This window comes from Cervus canadensis, chromosome 3 (genome assembly GCF_019320065.1).
Source record: "Cervus canadensis isolate Bull #8, Minnesota chromosome 3, ASM1932006v1, whole genome shotgun sequence".
Classification (NCBI taxonomy): Eukaryota; Metazoa; Chordata; class Mammalia; order Artiodactyla; family Cervidae; genus Cervus; species Cervus canadensis.
In genome coordinates, this window is record NC_057388.1 from 92,068,162 (window position 1) to 92,084,062 (window position 15,901).

The window sequence follows — 15,901 nt, forward strand, 5'->3', positions numbered from 1 at the left end:
GTCAATCCTAATTGCCCCTTTGCCCCCTGGTAACTGTGCACGTTTGTTTTCTATGTCTGTAACCCTATTTCTGTTTTGTAGATAAAGTCACTTTTACACTTTTTTGGAGCAACTTTTTTTTTTTTAAGGAAAACCACTGTATTGAAGGTGTAAGAGGATTGGAAGAATAAGAGATGGGAGACAGAGAACTCAGTGAGGAAAACTGCATGAGTTGAACTAACGTGGTGACTGTCAGAATGGACCAGAAGGGGCAAATTTACAGAATTGAGAAAGAGATTAATGAATTTGGACACTAACTCCTTTGTGAATACAAAGGATAAGGGAATGTATTAAAGATTGTTCTGAAGTTTTAAACCAAACCTGGAGATCAGTGACAGTAAGAAAATACTAAACAGAAAGTTGAAAGAAGGAATTACTAATTTTTGTGGGAGGAAGATTTAGGTTTCAGAATTTGGGATTGATTTTATGTGAAATAAGTGAATAGGTCAGGCATGAAGTCACAGATGTAGGATTGAAGCTTGGGAGAGAAAAGAGGGATAAATACCACATTATGGTAGGGGACATAGTATGTGTGGAGACTGCTTTTTGAAGTTTAGAACCAAAAGACAGAAAGGAAAAAAGATAATAGATTGTGAGAACCAAAGCAAGATATTTGTCGACAAAAAAATGTATTGGAAATAGTACATGTGTTTAGATAGAATGGGAGAAGCTGGTGAATAGAAAGGCTAAGAATCCTGAGCTCTAATAATTAAGGGGATGTGGCGAAAAAGAACAATGATCATAAAACACCTGGATTTTAAGGATACTGCTTACTTATGTCCTGGTCAGCCAATATTTTATTATAAAAGGACAGTCATTGATTTCTAGGACAATAATTACTTCAGAAGAATTACTTTGGTGTAGTGTGGCTTTGGTAGAAACATAATTCTGTCATGTTGGTGTAATAAACAATGTTTAAGTGAAACCAGGGTATTTGTAGACATCATTCTATGTTGAAATTTGAAAGATGTCAACAAGTTGAAATTCTTATCTGATTTACTCACCTTGTTTTGATCACAGATTCCTGCAAACTTTATTAACATCAGTGCTAAATCTGCAAAATAATTGAGTCCCTCACTGGAATTGTTACTAGAGACCCAGTTCAATTGTCTGACTATTGTGCAATTTGGGTGATACATTAACAGAGATAGTACTTGTCATTTTATTACTTCATCAGCATACTAAGTAATACTCCAGGGACCTCATAAAGAAAAAAAAGAAAACTTTGACCAATCCCTTAACATGTTTTATTCTTTCCCAGTGAACTCTTTATTGTACAGAAAATAAAATAAAGTACATTTATTGTGCAGAGGATGAAATAAGCCCATAGGGGCTTCTCTGATGGCTACAATGGTAAAGAATCTGCCTGCCATCGCAGGAGATGCAGGTTTGATCTTTAGGTCAGGAAGATCCCCTGGAGAAGGAAATGGCAACCCACTTCAGTATTCTTGCTGGGAACTCCCATGAGCCTGGTGGGCTACAGTCCATGGGGTCTCAAAAATGTCAGACACAACTTAGTGACTAAACAGCAACAACAAAAGTCCATTCACTGACACCTGTAATCAGTCTCATTGATAGGTTTTATGCAGTTAGTGAGAGTGGACTGCCATGGGCAAGAAAACAGACTGGTGTGAACTAAACCTCAGTTGAAATCCTGACCTGTTACACTGTAAATATAAGACCTTAGGCTAGTTTCTTCTTCCCTCCTTCCTTCCCTCTCTTTTTCTTTTCAGTTTTTTAAAGAGCATTTTAAAGCTCATAGTAAATTGATGGGGAGCATAGAGAAAGTGAAAGTGAAAGTCACTCAGTCGTGTCCAACTCTTTGCAACCCCATGGGCTATACAGTCCATGGACTTCTCCAGGCCAGAATACTGGAGTGGGTAGCCTTTCCCTTCTGCAGGGGATCTTCCCAACCCAGGGATCAAACCCAGGTTTCCTGCATTGCAGGCAGACTCTTTACCAGCTGAGCCCCAAGGGAAGCCCAAGGATACTGGAGTGGGTAGCCTATCCCTTCTTCAGGGGATCTTCCCAACCCAGGAATCGAACCAGAGTCTCCTGCATTGCAGGCGGATTCTTTATCAACTGAGCTATCAGAGAAGCTGGAGGGTAGATAAATTTCCTGTTAACTCCTGCTCCCCCACACCCACATGGGCTCGTTTTTTTTAACACCACTAATTCTCACTTTCCTCATCTCTAAATTACAATTAGTAACAATTCATAGATTTGAGGATTGAGTAAGGTCATGTTTTCAAAATGCCTAATATGTGGTAAGTACTCAGTAACATGTATGTGATCATAATAGAGACATAATCAGCTTTAAAACTTACTTGGAGCAGTATATTCACAGGTGCTTCATAAATGTTTTTTGATGATAATGCTTAATATGGTTCTCACACTTTGAATGAATGATTACACACATGCACACACACACACACACCCCTCTATGCAGGGATACTAGTGATTATGGGACCCTGAGTCTGAAAAGCTTTCACTTCCCTCATGGATAGAATTGTTTGCCTACATGTACTGTATACCACTTGGTTATCGTGAAATTGTAAATGTGGCAAATGATTATAGAAGTGAGTTGATAGACTTTAGTCCCAGGTTAGATATTCTTAGGAACTGTGGTGATTTCTATTCCAGATCTGTTGTTTTCTTTCCGAACAGTGGGGACTTTTTACTACACTTGTCCTAGAGATAGTACAACTGATTCTAGCCCAGGCCCCCGAACCCTTGAAGCTCTGAAGTGGATTGATTTTTATAAGCAGGATCTGCTGGCAGTAGTGATTAAAACAAACAAACAAACAAAAAAAACCTGTTGCTTTTGTTGCTTTGAAGCTCTGCAGATGAATAGTGGCCCTTGAAATGATTTGCAGGTCAAGACCACTTAGTCCACTGTGGCCTCCGCTGGCCTGGTTGGCAGGTGTTTTAGATTGCTGGTTCATTTCCTTGTCTATGTTCTGAGAACTGACCTCCCTGATAAGATTTTGTTCTTTAAATGAAGTAACACATCTAAATGGATTGGCCCCTTGCCTGCAAAATAGTAAGCCCTCAGTAAACATTACGGCATTACTGCTGATGCTGCTATAATTTGGAATAATGAGGATTAAATTATGACTGCAGGATTATATTGCTTGACTCACCCAACTTCATGCCTGACACATAGTAGACTCTCAATAAAAACTTCCCGTTTACCCCCATGTGCAAATGCCCACTATACCCTGTTCTCAGTTTTAGGCATGGGTAGCAAATCGATGACTTTCTGGCCATAATGAATCTTTCCTTAGGTCTACTACTAGAAATAATGAATAGCTAGGTTAATATCCTTCTTAGTCAAGGAGGTTTTAGAATAAGGTCTTCATGGTTTTAAAATTGCTTTTTCCTAATAGCGTATCATGAAGGTGCATGTTAATTTTAAGCTGTTTGTCTGCTTGTACAGATGCTGTTGACTGAGTACTTGGATATGAAAAATACACGTACGGCCTCTGAACCATCAGCTCAGCTCAGTTATGCCAGCAGTGGACGCGACTGTGCAGCCTTTTTTGCCAAGAAGAAGCCTCAAAGGCCAAAAAATTCTCTTTTCAAGTAAGTATCTCCCTGCTGGTAAGATAGATGTTCAGATGTGTTAGATCCAAGCTGAATGGTTTTCTACTTTATTAACAGTCATTATTTCACCCAGTTAAAGTTGATTTGAAAGAATTATGATAGCGATATATATTCCTCTCATATACTGAATATATATATTCAATTTTGTGTATTTTCGTCTTCTGTAAGAGAAGTGGCTATTTTGAACTATGGTTGCTGGACTATCTAAAACTTTCAAAAAAAAATTCTGGAATTCATTTCTGGGTATTCTTATATAAAATGAAGAGAAATTCCCTTCTTGTTTCTGGGGAATTTTATATGGAATGAAAGGAAATGAAGTATTTTAGCCTTTGCAAAGGCCCCAAGTGCCAAGAAACAACCTTTGTTAATAAAATTATAAAGCTAGCTAAGTAGTATTGGGTTTTACTTGAATTAATAAAAGAATAATGTGGACATTCTTTTTTCCTTATTATGACCAACTGCCCTCCTCAGCTGGTCATAAGTTAGTGTCAGTTTGTTAACAGCTAACAGTTAATATGATTATTAACATTAATAGTAATAGCAGTAACAGCTACCATTACTCAAGTGCTTACTATGTACCAGGCACTGTGGTAAATGGATTTTTCAGGAGAGTCTCAAATTAATCATAATTTAATTCAGATTATATCAAATTTGGGCAGCAAGAGTAGTAGTTAACACTTCTGAGTCCTTACTAAGTGTTAGCCAAGGCATAAAGCCATTTTCATGGATTATCTCATTTACTCATTCATTATAAAAATCTTACGGGTGTGGGTACTATTTTTCATCCTCTTTTACACATGAAAAAAAAATGAGGCACTGACCCCTTAGACACATACAATTTAGTAAAGAAGACAGACAAGTAAGTACTTGTGATGGTACCATGAGTGCATGGTATTGGTGGAGGCCATGAAGGGACTCCCAATCAAAAGCAGCTCTTAAGCTTCTCAGGAGATTGCTAAACCTTCCTGGGAGCAAAGCCAGCCCTTCCCCTGAGTTAGCAGTGCTTTGGGAAACAAAGGCTACAAAGCACTACTGGTATTGTTCATTCTCATGGTCAGTGACTTCCTCTGCTCAGCACTAGTCAGAGGGGGTTATTGGACAACATACATGGTAAAGAAAAAGCTCATTGGAAACTGAAGTCTATTTGTCAAAATTACACATGATCTAAATGCAGTGTGGTATCCTGGAACAGGGAAAGTTTATTAGTGGAACACTTTTGTGAGATTCAAATGAAGTCTGTAGTTCAGTATCATACCCATGTTAATTTATTAGATGCAACAAAATGTATTGCAATTATGTAAGACATTAACATTAGGGAGGGTTTGGGGTGAAAAGTATACAGAAACTCTTTGTACTGTTTTGTATCTTTTCTATAAACTTGATTCCAAAATTCAGTTTGTTTTTTAAAAAAAATTTAAAACTTGACACACAAGAGGTTAAGGAACTTACATAAGTTCACATAACTAGCAAGTGGTAGAAACAGGATTTAAATCTTGGTTAACCTATGTTCTTGTGAGGATTAATAAATATTTAAAAATCTGTAAATCTAAGCATGTAAAGTGAGTACAGAAATGCATCCCAGTGTTGTCAATTCCTTCTTTTTGAATATTTGGAAGTCCAGTATCTTCTATTGATTCACTTTTGAGATTTGTTTTCTATCAGGAGAGTTCTTAATCATTAAGGAAGGTTTCAACAGTTCATTTATCTTGTAGTTTTGAGGAGAGGAGATTTCCTGTGCCCATACTGTAGTAAAATCCATTCTGTTTGTTGAATTTGTTATTTAAAAAAAAAAACAAAACACGACACAGTTTTATTCACAGATTGTTTGTAGTATGAGTTAAAATGCTTTAGTCTGCAAGTAACATAGGACCCCAAGTGAATAGGTTAACTTGTAAGAAGGTTATTACCTCACACATAAGAGTGACTATAGAGGATTCCTCAATTCACCAATACAGTATCATCATGGACTCCATCCTTTCCTTTTCTCTTCACATTCAGTCCCACTCCAGTAAAAATGGTGGTGTCAAGGAAAGTGTGTGATTCACCCCACAAATCTTTTTTTTTAATTAATAGGCTTAATTTTTTGTAGCCATTTTAGATTTGCAGAAAAATTGATTTCCCTTATGTACAGAGATTTCCCTTATGTTCCTCTGCTCCACAGTTTCTCCTCTGATTAACATCTTGCTTAGGCGTGGCACATCAGTTACACTTGAGGAACCAACGTCGATGCATCATTATTAAAGTCCTTTGTTTATATTAGCGTTCCCTCTCTGTGTTGTATATAGTTCCACTGGTTTGGAGAAATACATGATGTCATGTATCTACCATTACAGTATCTAAGAGAGTAATTTCACTGCCCTAAATATCCTGTTTTTCACTTACTTATTCCTCCTTCTTTTCCTTACTCCCAAACCCCTAGAAATGACTGATCTTTTTTTTGCTTTTAAACTATCTCTGTAGTTTGCTCTTTCTAGAATGTCTTACAGTTAGAATCATACGATACCCAGTCTTTTCAGACTGACTTCTTTCACTTAGTAATATGCCTTTAACGTTCATCCATGTCTTTTTGTGGCATCTTTTGTGTTGCTAAATAATACTAGTTTTGTGACTGTACCACAGTTTTCCCTTTCAATTACTGAGAGACATCTTGGTTGCTTCCAGCTTCTGGCAGTTATGGATACAGTGGTGATAAACATTCATTTGCAGGTTTTAAGGTCAGTGTCAGTATTTGACTCATTTGGGTAAATGCCCAGGAGCGTGATTGCTGGATCACATGGTAGGACTGTGTTTTAACTTTGTAAGATACCATGGAACTGTCTTCCAAGATGGCTTTACCATTTCAAATCCTTTTTAATTCATGAGTAATGGTTAGTCATCCATTTGTTAATCTTTTCTGCCAGTGGCAAAGCCCCTCTGCAAGTTTTCCTCAAGAAAACTAGGTCTGAGGCCCATTCCTGAACCAGTCACTGGCAAGGGGAAGGAGACCATGGTGACTGTCTTTAAACCAGTGAGAGTTCATCTGTGGTAATAGGTCTCCACCTGGAGAGGGGGCCCCTTCCCCTGATCTTCCTGCTGAGTGAAGAGGGAGGGAGGACACAGATGCTCAGATAGAATTGAGGCTGTGCCAGCAAGCAAGATACAGTGGGAGAAAGGTGATTGATGGAGGCAGCTATGACTGCCTCAAGTACTGCCTAAGGCCTACCGTTAGGCCTTTTCTTTCCTCTCTCCCCTGCCTTCCTTCCTCCACCCCTCCTCATCCTCCTCTTCCCTCCTCAAGCCCAACTGACCATTTTCAGTCTACGCATGTTGCCAAAAGCAAGTTTCAGGGTGTTTGGATTTCATGCTGTCACCCCTCACCCCTGACTTTGAACATCAGACCATATGAGCATTTTTAGACGCCTAACCAATCTTGAAATTGTGGTTTTGGAAAACGTAAGTTATTGAAAGTAAGTAAGTGAACTTAAGAAATCATTACACCTTTATTATTATTGCATAGTAATAAAACTCATCACTCACACAGAATTAGGCCATTCTTACAGATCTGCCTGCTTCTTGTCTTGGTTCCACCATTAATGAGTCATGTGAGTCAGGGCTGTTCTCCTGTCTGAGTGGCCTTTAATGCCTTTGGCTGTAAAATGAGGTGAGACTGGCTAATCCTTCTTGTCTCTTTTTACTGTAAAATTGTATCAATCTGTGGCTTGTTGCAAACACAAAGAGGATTCCCAAGTAGTAAAAATGCACCAGGTCATAAAGGATTCAGATTCTGGCAAGTCCTCTGTTCTTATCACATCCATGAAGAACTTTATTGCTCTCTTTAATTGCCCCTAGCCAAGGTTAATTGGGTGTATTTAAGTCTTCTCTTATGGTATTCCGTGTGCCTTTCTAGTCTTTGCTCGAGTTTTTTTTTTTTCCTCCTTGCCGTTTCTGATCAGTAGCTGTCAGTGTGTTTTCTGGAGGTCAGTGGTTTCTTGTCAGCTCTTGGCTGGCAGGTGGCACTTTTGAAGTACTGTGCACTTTGCCTTCCTTCTGGCTGCTCGTGCCCTCAGTTCTTGGCAGGGTGCAGAGAAGGATCAAGTAACTCAAGTGTTTCCCTCACACTGACATTCATCCTGGTATTCATCTTCCTTGTCAAGGAATGGATAAAGAAGGCATAATTAAGAAAATATTGGGGCTCCTTTGTTGTGACCAGAAACCTGTCCCATTATCACTGATGCTCATTCATTGTGTTTACCCCTGAGTGGCTATAATTCTTAGAAGGATTTCTCCTGTCAGCCTGTTATCCTGGCTTTGAAAGCCTTAGGTTTGAAATGGGATTTCTTAGCACATCGAAGGATTTACTGTTTGATATAATCATAATTTTTCCTGTTTGTTGTTGTTCCTTATCTGCAAGTTACTCTTTTTTATTTTTTAAAGAATGAGTGAGTGAATGAACAATGCCTTTACCTTTTCTTTCTAATTAAAGAAATTGGTGCCTTTTTATTTATTTATTGTTGTCTGTGCCCTGTGGCATTCGGGATCTTAGTTCCCTGACCAGGGATTGAGTCTAGACCTCCTACATTGGGAGCCCAGAGTCTTAGCCACTGGACCACCAGGGAAGTCCCTCTGCAAGTTACTTTCAAGACTATGATTTGTTTCTGTTTTTATTCACTTTGTTGTCATTTTAGCTTTTTAAGACATGTTCTAGATCACGAACCCATCCACCATGTCTCTAGCCTCTGAAACCGTTCCTGGGGAGATGTGAACAGACATTGTGTAGCTTGGTATTTTTAGAAGTATTTTATGTGGCAGGTGGCAGGTGAGAATCCTGACAGCTGCTTAGAAAGTATATGGTTTTTGAGGGCTGTTCTGGAGAGACCGCAGATGTCTTGTTTCTCGGTGTAGCTATTTAACATCACTTCAGGCAGCCCACTCTGCTCATCCTCTCACTAGTTGGAAAGGCAAGAGTTTGGCTCCGAGGAGCCAGTGTTTCTGTGGTGGCAGCTGGCAGCCACTGAAGGCTTTTGGGTGGCATAGGAGGAAAGTCAGAATGACTTTATGAGATGCTCTTGTGGATTGTGTATAGGGATCATGGCGAGTGATCTGAAGACCAAAGAAAGTTGCAAGAGATCAAGTTGTATCAGTTGAAATCAAGAATGAGCAGAAGACCCAAATACTGTCATGGAGGAGCATTTCACCAGGAATACCATTCACAAATCTTGATCCATGGCAGCCTGCCCTGGATCAGGACGTCTTGGTCGTGGAACACTACGGAGCATCCCACGGATGGAGTAGGATACTTTGGGGATGCTGGACACAACCTATTTGGGTACTCCCTCACTGTGTGTTTTTTGCTGCATTTCATTGCAGGTTCGAATCCTCCTCCCACGCCATCAGCATGAGCGCCTACTTGCGAGAACAGAGAAGGGAGCTGTACAGTCGGAGCGGAGAACTTCAAGGTGGGTAACTGACCCTCCCTGGAAAAACTCGTTTTCTGGAGGAAGATCTGAAGTGTCTATAGCATGTGAATTTGAGGTCTGCATTCTTAGGATTCTTTCACAATAGCAAAGATTTAAACACTTGGTAATCTGTTTCTTCTGTCATTTCCCATCTGCCACCAAGCCGCTAAAACTGTTAGTATGGCCGCAGGATTTATAGACCTGCCACCATTCAAGTGCGAACTCAAAGTGAAAAGAGAAGGAGGGCAATTTCTTCTTGCTTAAAGATGACGGACATGATTCCAGTCACCGTCGAGAGGAATGCCCCTCTTCTGTGGCTGCCATGGTTATTTTAATTATTGTTTTCAGTACTTTCTGGAGTATCACAGGAATGCTTGAGATTTGGAAAAGGGCAGATGCTGCCTCTGTCATTATTTAAAGGGAAGAAGGATGCCTTTAGACAGCGTGTGCTGATGAACATAGCTTTGATACACAGGATATTTGATACTTAGGTGTGGTTACTAAAGAGTTGAAATCTGAAGGAGAAAATACTTAAGAAAATAAGTAAATCTAATTAAATAAAAAAAAATCATGCCAATAACATTTTTTTCCCCTGTGATCAAAAGGACGCTAATCATGGTAAATGTGATCAATCAAGAAAGGTTCGTGAGGCCTGCTAAATGCAGCACAGGCAAGCACTGAAAGGGGTGGAAATTGTCTGGTACAAATAAAAGATAGAGCCTGAAGATCCAGTTGTGAAAGTAAGGGAGGAATATCAATATCAGGGACTTCCCTGGTGGTCCAGTGGTTAGGAATCTGCCTTGCAATGCAGGAGACGCAGGTTCAATCCCTAGTTGCGGAGTTAAGGTGCCCCATGGTGCACCTACAACAAACAAACACAAAAGCCCCTCCAGAAACCAAGCAATATCAGACAGTCAGTGGTTAACAGCTAAGCAGGTGGTAGGCATAAATTGCTGTTTGTTGAGGGAAGGGAATGATTCTTTAGATTTAATTTCTAGAATTAAAAACCTAGAAATATGTTTGAGGATATAAGGAAAAGGACATTAGCTTACCAGCATCTTATTTAGTACTAAAGTGTTGCTATATGTTCTAGAAAACATGAAGTGTGTGTCTTGGAGTCTTGAAGTGGAGGAGTATGGAGAGTAGTTAGATTTGGAATAAGTGAAGGAGTGACCCGCTGTGTGGTCAGACAAGGAGTGAAGGAGGAATGTGATCCAGGTCGCTGCAGCCAGCGACCTCCTAGCAATGTAGGATGAACTGCAAAGCTTGGAAGGCAATGATAGTTTTGGAACACACATTCTTGTAGGACTGATTATACTTGAACTGCCAGGTAGGGGGTCTAGCAAATCATCTCACAGAGTTCATTTGTGAATTCAGAGTTGGCTTAAGGAATAGTTTAAAATTTACCCATATAATTCCTTTTCACCTGGCTTCTAGTATATGATCTCTGGGTTGGGAAGATCTCCTGGAGAAGAGACTGGCAACTCGCTTTGGTATTCTTGCCTGGAACATCCCATGGATAGAAGAGCCTGGTGGGCCACAGTGCTTGAGGTCGCAGAGTCAGACATGACTGAGCACATATAAGTATGCACTAGATTCTTCTTTTTGGTTAGATAGTAAGCCCAGTGAGTAAGCAGTCTGCTCTAGCCATGTGGAGGGATTTTCTCTGCCCTCCTCCCCAGTCGTGGTCCATGATCTCCTGAGAGACAGTAATAGCCAATCAATGAAGAGTAGAGGATTCTGGGCCCATATTGCCTGCGTTTCAAACCTAGCTCCCGATTTCCTAGCTTCAGAAGCTCTATGCCTCTGCTTATCTCTAGATGGGGATAAAAATAGCAGTGCCTACCCCATGAGGTTGTTATGAAAGTTAGGTGAGTAAAGCTGTGAACAGTGTTAAGAAAAGTGCCTGGCGTGTAGTAACTCTAATGCCTTCCTCCTCAGATGTTGTTATTACTAGTTATGTCACTGTAGAGTTTTCACATACATTCTGTTTGTCTCCTCATTGGGCTAAATGCTACTCAGCTTTCCTACTTAAATTTATCATTTACCCTGCTGGTCCCTCCTCTCCCTAACTAACCTCCTCCCCACCACCCAAAAAACCACACACACACAGTTTCTACCTCTCTCTGAGCTCATTCCCCCTGCTGTGTGCTCATACATTTAGTGTTCCCTTTCTGATCACTTTGTGCACTGGAGTGTGGATTGATGCTCACTGTTTTGAGTCGGCCACTGAAGTGTAAGCTCTGAGAGGGAAATGCTTCTTTATTTCCTGTGCTTTGCACAGTGCCTGGTATGGTATATGTTCGATAAAGACTGACTGACTCACTGACAGGAGGAATATGGGTGGTAGCGGTCTGAAGTAGGATGGACAAGGTCTAAAGTAGGATGGACAGCTTACCACTCAGAAGTTAGGAGGCCCAAAGGAGATGGGACCACTGACAGCCATTATCAGCTTCCTAGGTTTCCATTTGCTTTTAAGTTTAGGCTGAAGTAGAGCCTATACATGGAGAAGGCAATGGCACCCCACTCCAGTACTCTTGCCTGGAGATTCCCATGGACGGAGGAGCCTGGTAGGCTGCAGTCCATGGGGTTGCACAGAGTTGGACACGACTGAAGTGACTTAGCAGCAGCAGAGCCTATACATAAATACATTTTTGTTCTTTGCAGTTATACATGGCTTTATTAAGTACAAATATTGCTCTTGAGCTGTCTGGCCTATGACAGCATTGCTGTGTATAATTGAAAAACATTAAAATCCAGTTAAATTACAGAGGACTTTCATTCTGCAAGGGTGGTTAATTAAAGAATCATCATAATCTTAACTAGGAACTTCCCGTCTTTCAACAAGTTAATTGAAATATGGAACTTTCAAGCAACAGTCTATTGTACTTACCTGTGTTGAGCAAAGCAGGCGCATTTATCTCTGGTTACAGGTAGAGAGTAGCTAGCAAACATATCATGTTCACAATAGTCATTAAAAAATAATTGAACTGAACTGACACATCACATGCTTGGTGAGAGACTATATCACCTGACCAATTATTGTACAAGTTTGGTAGTGTTTCATTTAGCAGCCCGAGTTTCTCTGAAGAATGCTTTTAATATTTCAGGGAAAAAAGGTGGGGGGTGTCATACCAATTTTCCATTAAAAATGGTCATTCTTTCTCAGTTATTCTATTAATCTGACTGGTCCGAGGACCACAGTGAGATCCACATTTCAGCTTACCCTGAAAAGGTGTAGCTGAATATTTCAGTCACATCATGAGAAACTGGCAGGGGATTTTCGTCACTTCTCTTAACACCATATAGCTGCAGTGGTTTGGTTCATGAGGTCAGCTCTTCCTTCTGTTGTAGGAGCATGGTAAAAGACAGACCATCAAAGTAACATTAAAAAGCTCAAATCTGACAAAAAGTTCAGTTCCTGCCAACACTTCCAATTCATCATGCAATTAAAAATGTTACCCAACCTAACAACCCACAAGGGGGAAGAAAAGAATAAAAAAATGAGATTTCTTTGGTACCATCAACCCATCTCAGTTGGCTGTAACTGTCAGGGTACAGATGGTTCATTATATAGTCTGCTGTTGGCAATTGGGCTGAGGAGGTGGGGGTGCGATTTCCAAGTGTGCAGGGTAACAGGTGGAAATCAAACTTGTGTATGTGTCTCCGTTAATCACAGACGTCCTGTTGTTCCAAGCCTCTTCACTGACTGGTTCATTGTTCCGCTTAGGCAGCCATGTGGTCGCTTAGAAAGATACTCATTTTAATGAATGTTTAGCTTGAATATAGCATCTCAGGTTTAGTGCGTGATTCTCCAGGAGAATAAGATAACTGATGAACACATTATCTCATGAGGGTTTAAAAAAAAAAAAAAGGAAAGTCAAAATACTCACTGCAGCCCATGACCAAAATAAGCTCTTTGGTTAATCAGTCCCCTGTGCCTCGGACCTCTCATTTGAAAAATAGAGCTGTTCCCATTTCTGACTCTTTTAGGAGGGTATGGTGACTGGTAAATTAGATATTAAAACTCTGGAAAATATTAGAATAGCTGTAATTGATTGAAATTAAAATAGTGTGTAAAACAATTGATTGTTGCAGACTGAAGGGTGCTGCCCCCCTCTTTATCCCTCATTTTCTCCTCCCCTCCACTCCCGTTGTTTCTCTGGGTCGGCTCTCCTCAAGGTCACCAGTGACCTCCATCTTGGCAGATTTTGTGTTTGCTTTTCTGTGTTCATCTCACTGCCTCTCTCAGCAGCTGTTTTCCGTTCCTCTTTCTCATGTTCTTTCTGAGTCTTCTCGAGGCCTCCGTGGAGCGTCTCACGGTTTGGTCCTGGAATCTCTCCTGTGCTCTCTGTGTGGCCTTTCCCCAGACGAGCTCAGCCAAAACCAAGCTTTGCCTGCGGCCTCGATACAGATGACTTCCAAGTCTGGGTCTCCTGCCCAAATCTCAGTATTGTTTCCCGATCTCTTCCAGCATCCTGTCTCCCCTTCTCACATCCTAGCATTCTTAATCTCAGCAGGTTTTTTATTTTCCTCATGATACATTAAAAAAATATATACATCTTCATTATTGACTGGCGATTTTTTGCAGAAGCTACTAATGCCTATGGTTGGCGATTTGTTATGTAAGTGAATTTTGAAACACTCTGGTCAATAATATTTGGGTAACAAAAGATGTATTAATACTCCACTGGTCAATCAGTGGTTAACTTGTTAATTTTCTACACATCCCTCAGAATGCAAGCATTGGTGGTGTGTTCCACGGCCTGGGACAATGCTTGACTTGAATTAGGCACTTAGAAAATACATGATGAAGGAGGAGGCCTCTATCCTCAACATCTTACAGGTAGATTCAAGCTTGCTTATTTGAGAAACCCTAGTGGGGGGTTTTAAGAAACAGACTTATAGTTCTGTGATTTGTCTATGTTCATTTTTAAAGATGTTAGAACTCACGAGTGGGTAGAGTACATTAATTGTCACTGATCCAAGTTGAAATGTATGCTCAGTTTCGATTCCAGTTTCTTCTCTGTCCTGGGGCTATTTAGTGCTTCTATTTGTTCTCAGTCATATCACCTTTAAGAGTATTGGTTTTATTCCCATTAGTTTAATGAGTAGCATTTCTATTGCCCTGACATTGAAATAGTCTGTAAAGCTCCAACCACTTGAGAATTGACTTCTCTAAGAGGATTTGCTTTACATAGTAAATACAGAAGTAGTGGCATCAGGGAAAAGTGGGCTCTTACACTGACCTGACCTGAATTTTCTGAGTTTTTCTCTCTAATGGGTTGTTGGTTACTGGGGTTGTGAATACTTAATAATATTGTGTGTAATTAATCTGCTTGGAGGTGCCTTGCCTTAAGGTAAGGCAATATTTGAAATAGATTAACCATGAGTTGATTATCCTTTTCACAGAGAATTTATAATAAGAGTCTCCTAAGTAGCAAGCTGTTCTATAATGGAACATTGAAAGCAAGATTTCACTTATGCATACATTTTCAGGGACATTTTGGCTGAAGTGAGTGAGGCACAGTGATTTTATACTCATACCACTCTTTTGTTCCACAGCCTTAAATATAAGAACTTGTAAAGTTTTATATCCTGAAATCTGATAAGAAAATTTTTTGTAGTCATTAAAATTTTGCTTAATGACTTTGTTAATAACTCAGTAACAATATACAGGTGACATGCCTAAAAAAGAAGTACTTTTTTTGGTTAAAATTGCGTATAATTATTTCAAAATAACCTTAATCTGTTAGAGTTAGTGCTTCTGTTTTAAGTTCTAAAATAGTGTATGAAAATTGATTCCCCCTCCTTTGGGGTATTTAATATTCTTTTTAAAAAGACAGATTATAACTTACTTATATGTAAGATTTGTCTCATAATAAAATTATAATCAAATTTTTATAAGTGCTAATTCTAATTTCTTTGTCTGTTCCTAAGAAGTAGTATTATAATAAATGTACTTTCCTCAGGTCATGAGCAGACAAATGCATTATTTCAAATCATGTAGAAAATAAAATGCCATGACTGTTATTGAGTATACCAACTCTTAGCCTTAATCTATGAAATGTAGATATTTTATTTAAAATTTTTTGTTTTTGTGGATTTAGTTTATATAGGTATTTATTTTCTGAGTAAGTCTAGTTCATACACCATCCTTTCTACATAGTGGACAAATCGCTGGTAGTTGAACCATGGAGAAAATGGAACAGGGGAGTGCAAAGAGGCCATTGCAAAGCCTCATTTAATAAAGTCTAAGAAACTCACTCTTGACAAAGGATCCTTGGTCATTATGCAGAACTAGTTGTTGACATATAACCTTATTTTAAAAAAGCTTTTGTCCTACCCATTTATTGATTCATCCATACAAATAGGAAAGAAGGGGAAATGCTGCTAAATGAGATATATATATTTGAGTTTTAAAAGTCATACATATGCATGTCTATTTATGTTATGCTTCAGTTAAACTTTTTTTTTAAACCCAAGTATGAAGAAACTACACCAAAAACTTCTAACATGATGCAATAGAATTTTGAAAGTTAGCTTCTGTCATAATTTTCATCATTTGGTTCACATTAATTTTTTAATAATGTAAAGATAGCAGCTTGATGCTGTTCCTTATTTTCTTAGACTTTCTTTAGGACCATAAGAAATTGCATTTTGACAACTCTAGTAGTTTTTATGATGCAGCTCATTCAGATTTGAGGTCTTTTAGAAGATAGAGAAGACCACAAACATTTATGGTATGTAGTGAGGGCAGTTATTAGGAACTGATGGGAATGCTGTATAACAAGTTTATCATTGCCTCAGTAAGACACAAT

General features: G+C 39.3%; 1 protein-coding gene across 2 annotated transcripts in view; it reads left to right on the forward strand.

Annotated features, from left to right (window-relative positions):
* Nucleotides 1–15,901, forward strand: part of EXOC4 (exocyst complex component 4) — an 811,011-nt gene that overhangs the window by 205,984 nt on the left and 589,126 nt on the right. For both annotated transcript variants that reach the window (XM_043463745.1, XM_043463746.1), the window contains exons 8-9: nucleotides 3,479–3,624; nucleotides 8,992–9,080. In XM_043463745.1, the coding sequence (XP_043319680.1) occupies nucleotides 3,479–3,624; nucleotides 8,992–9,080 (235 nt within the window). The remainder of the gene's footprint in view (nucleotides 1–3,478; nucleotides 3,625–8,991; nucleotides 9,081–15,901) is intronic.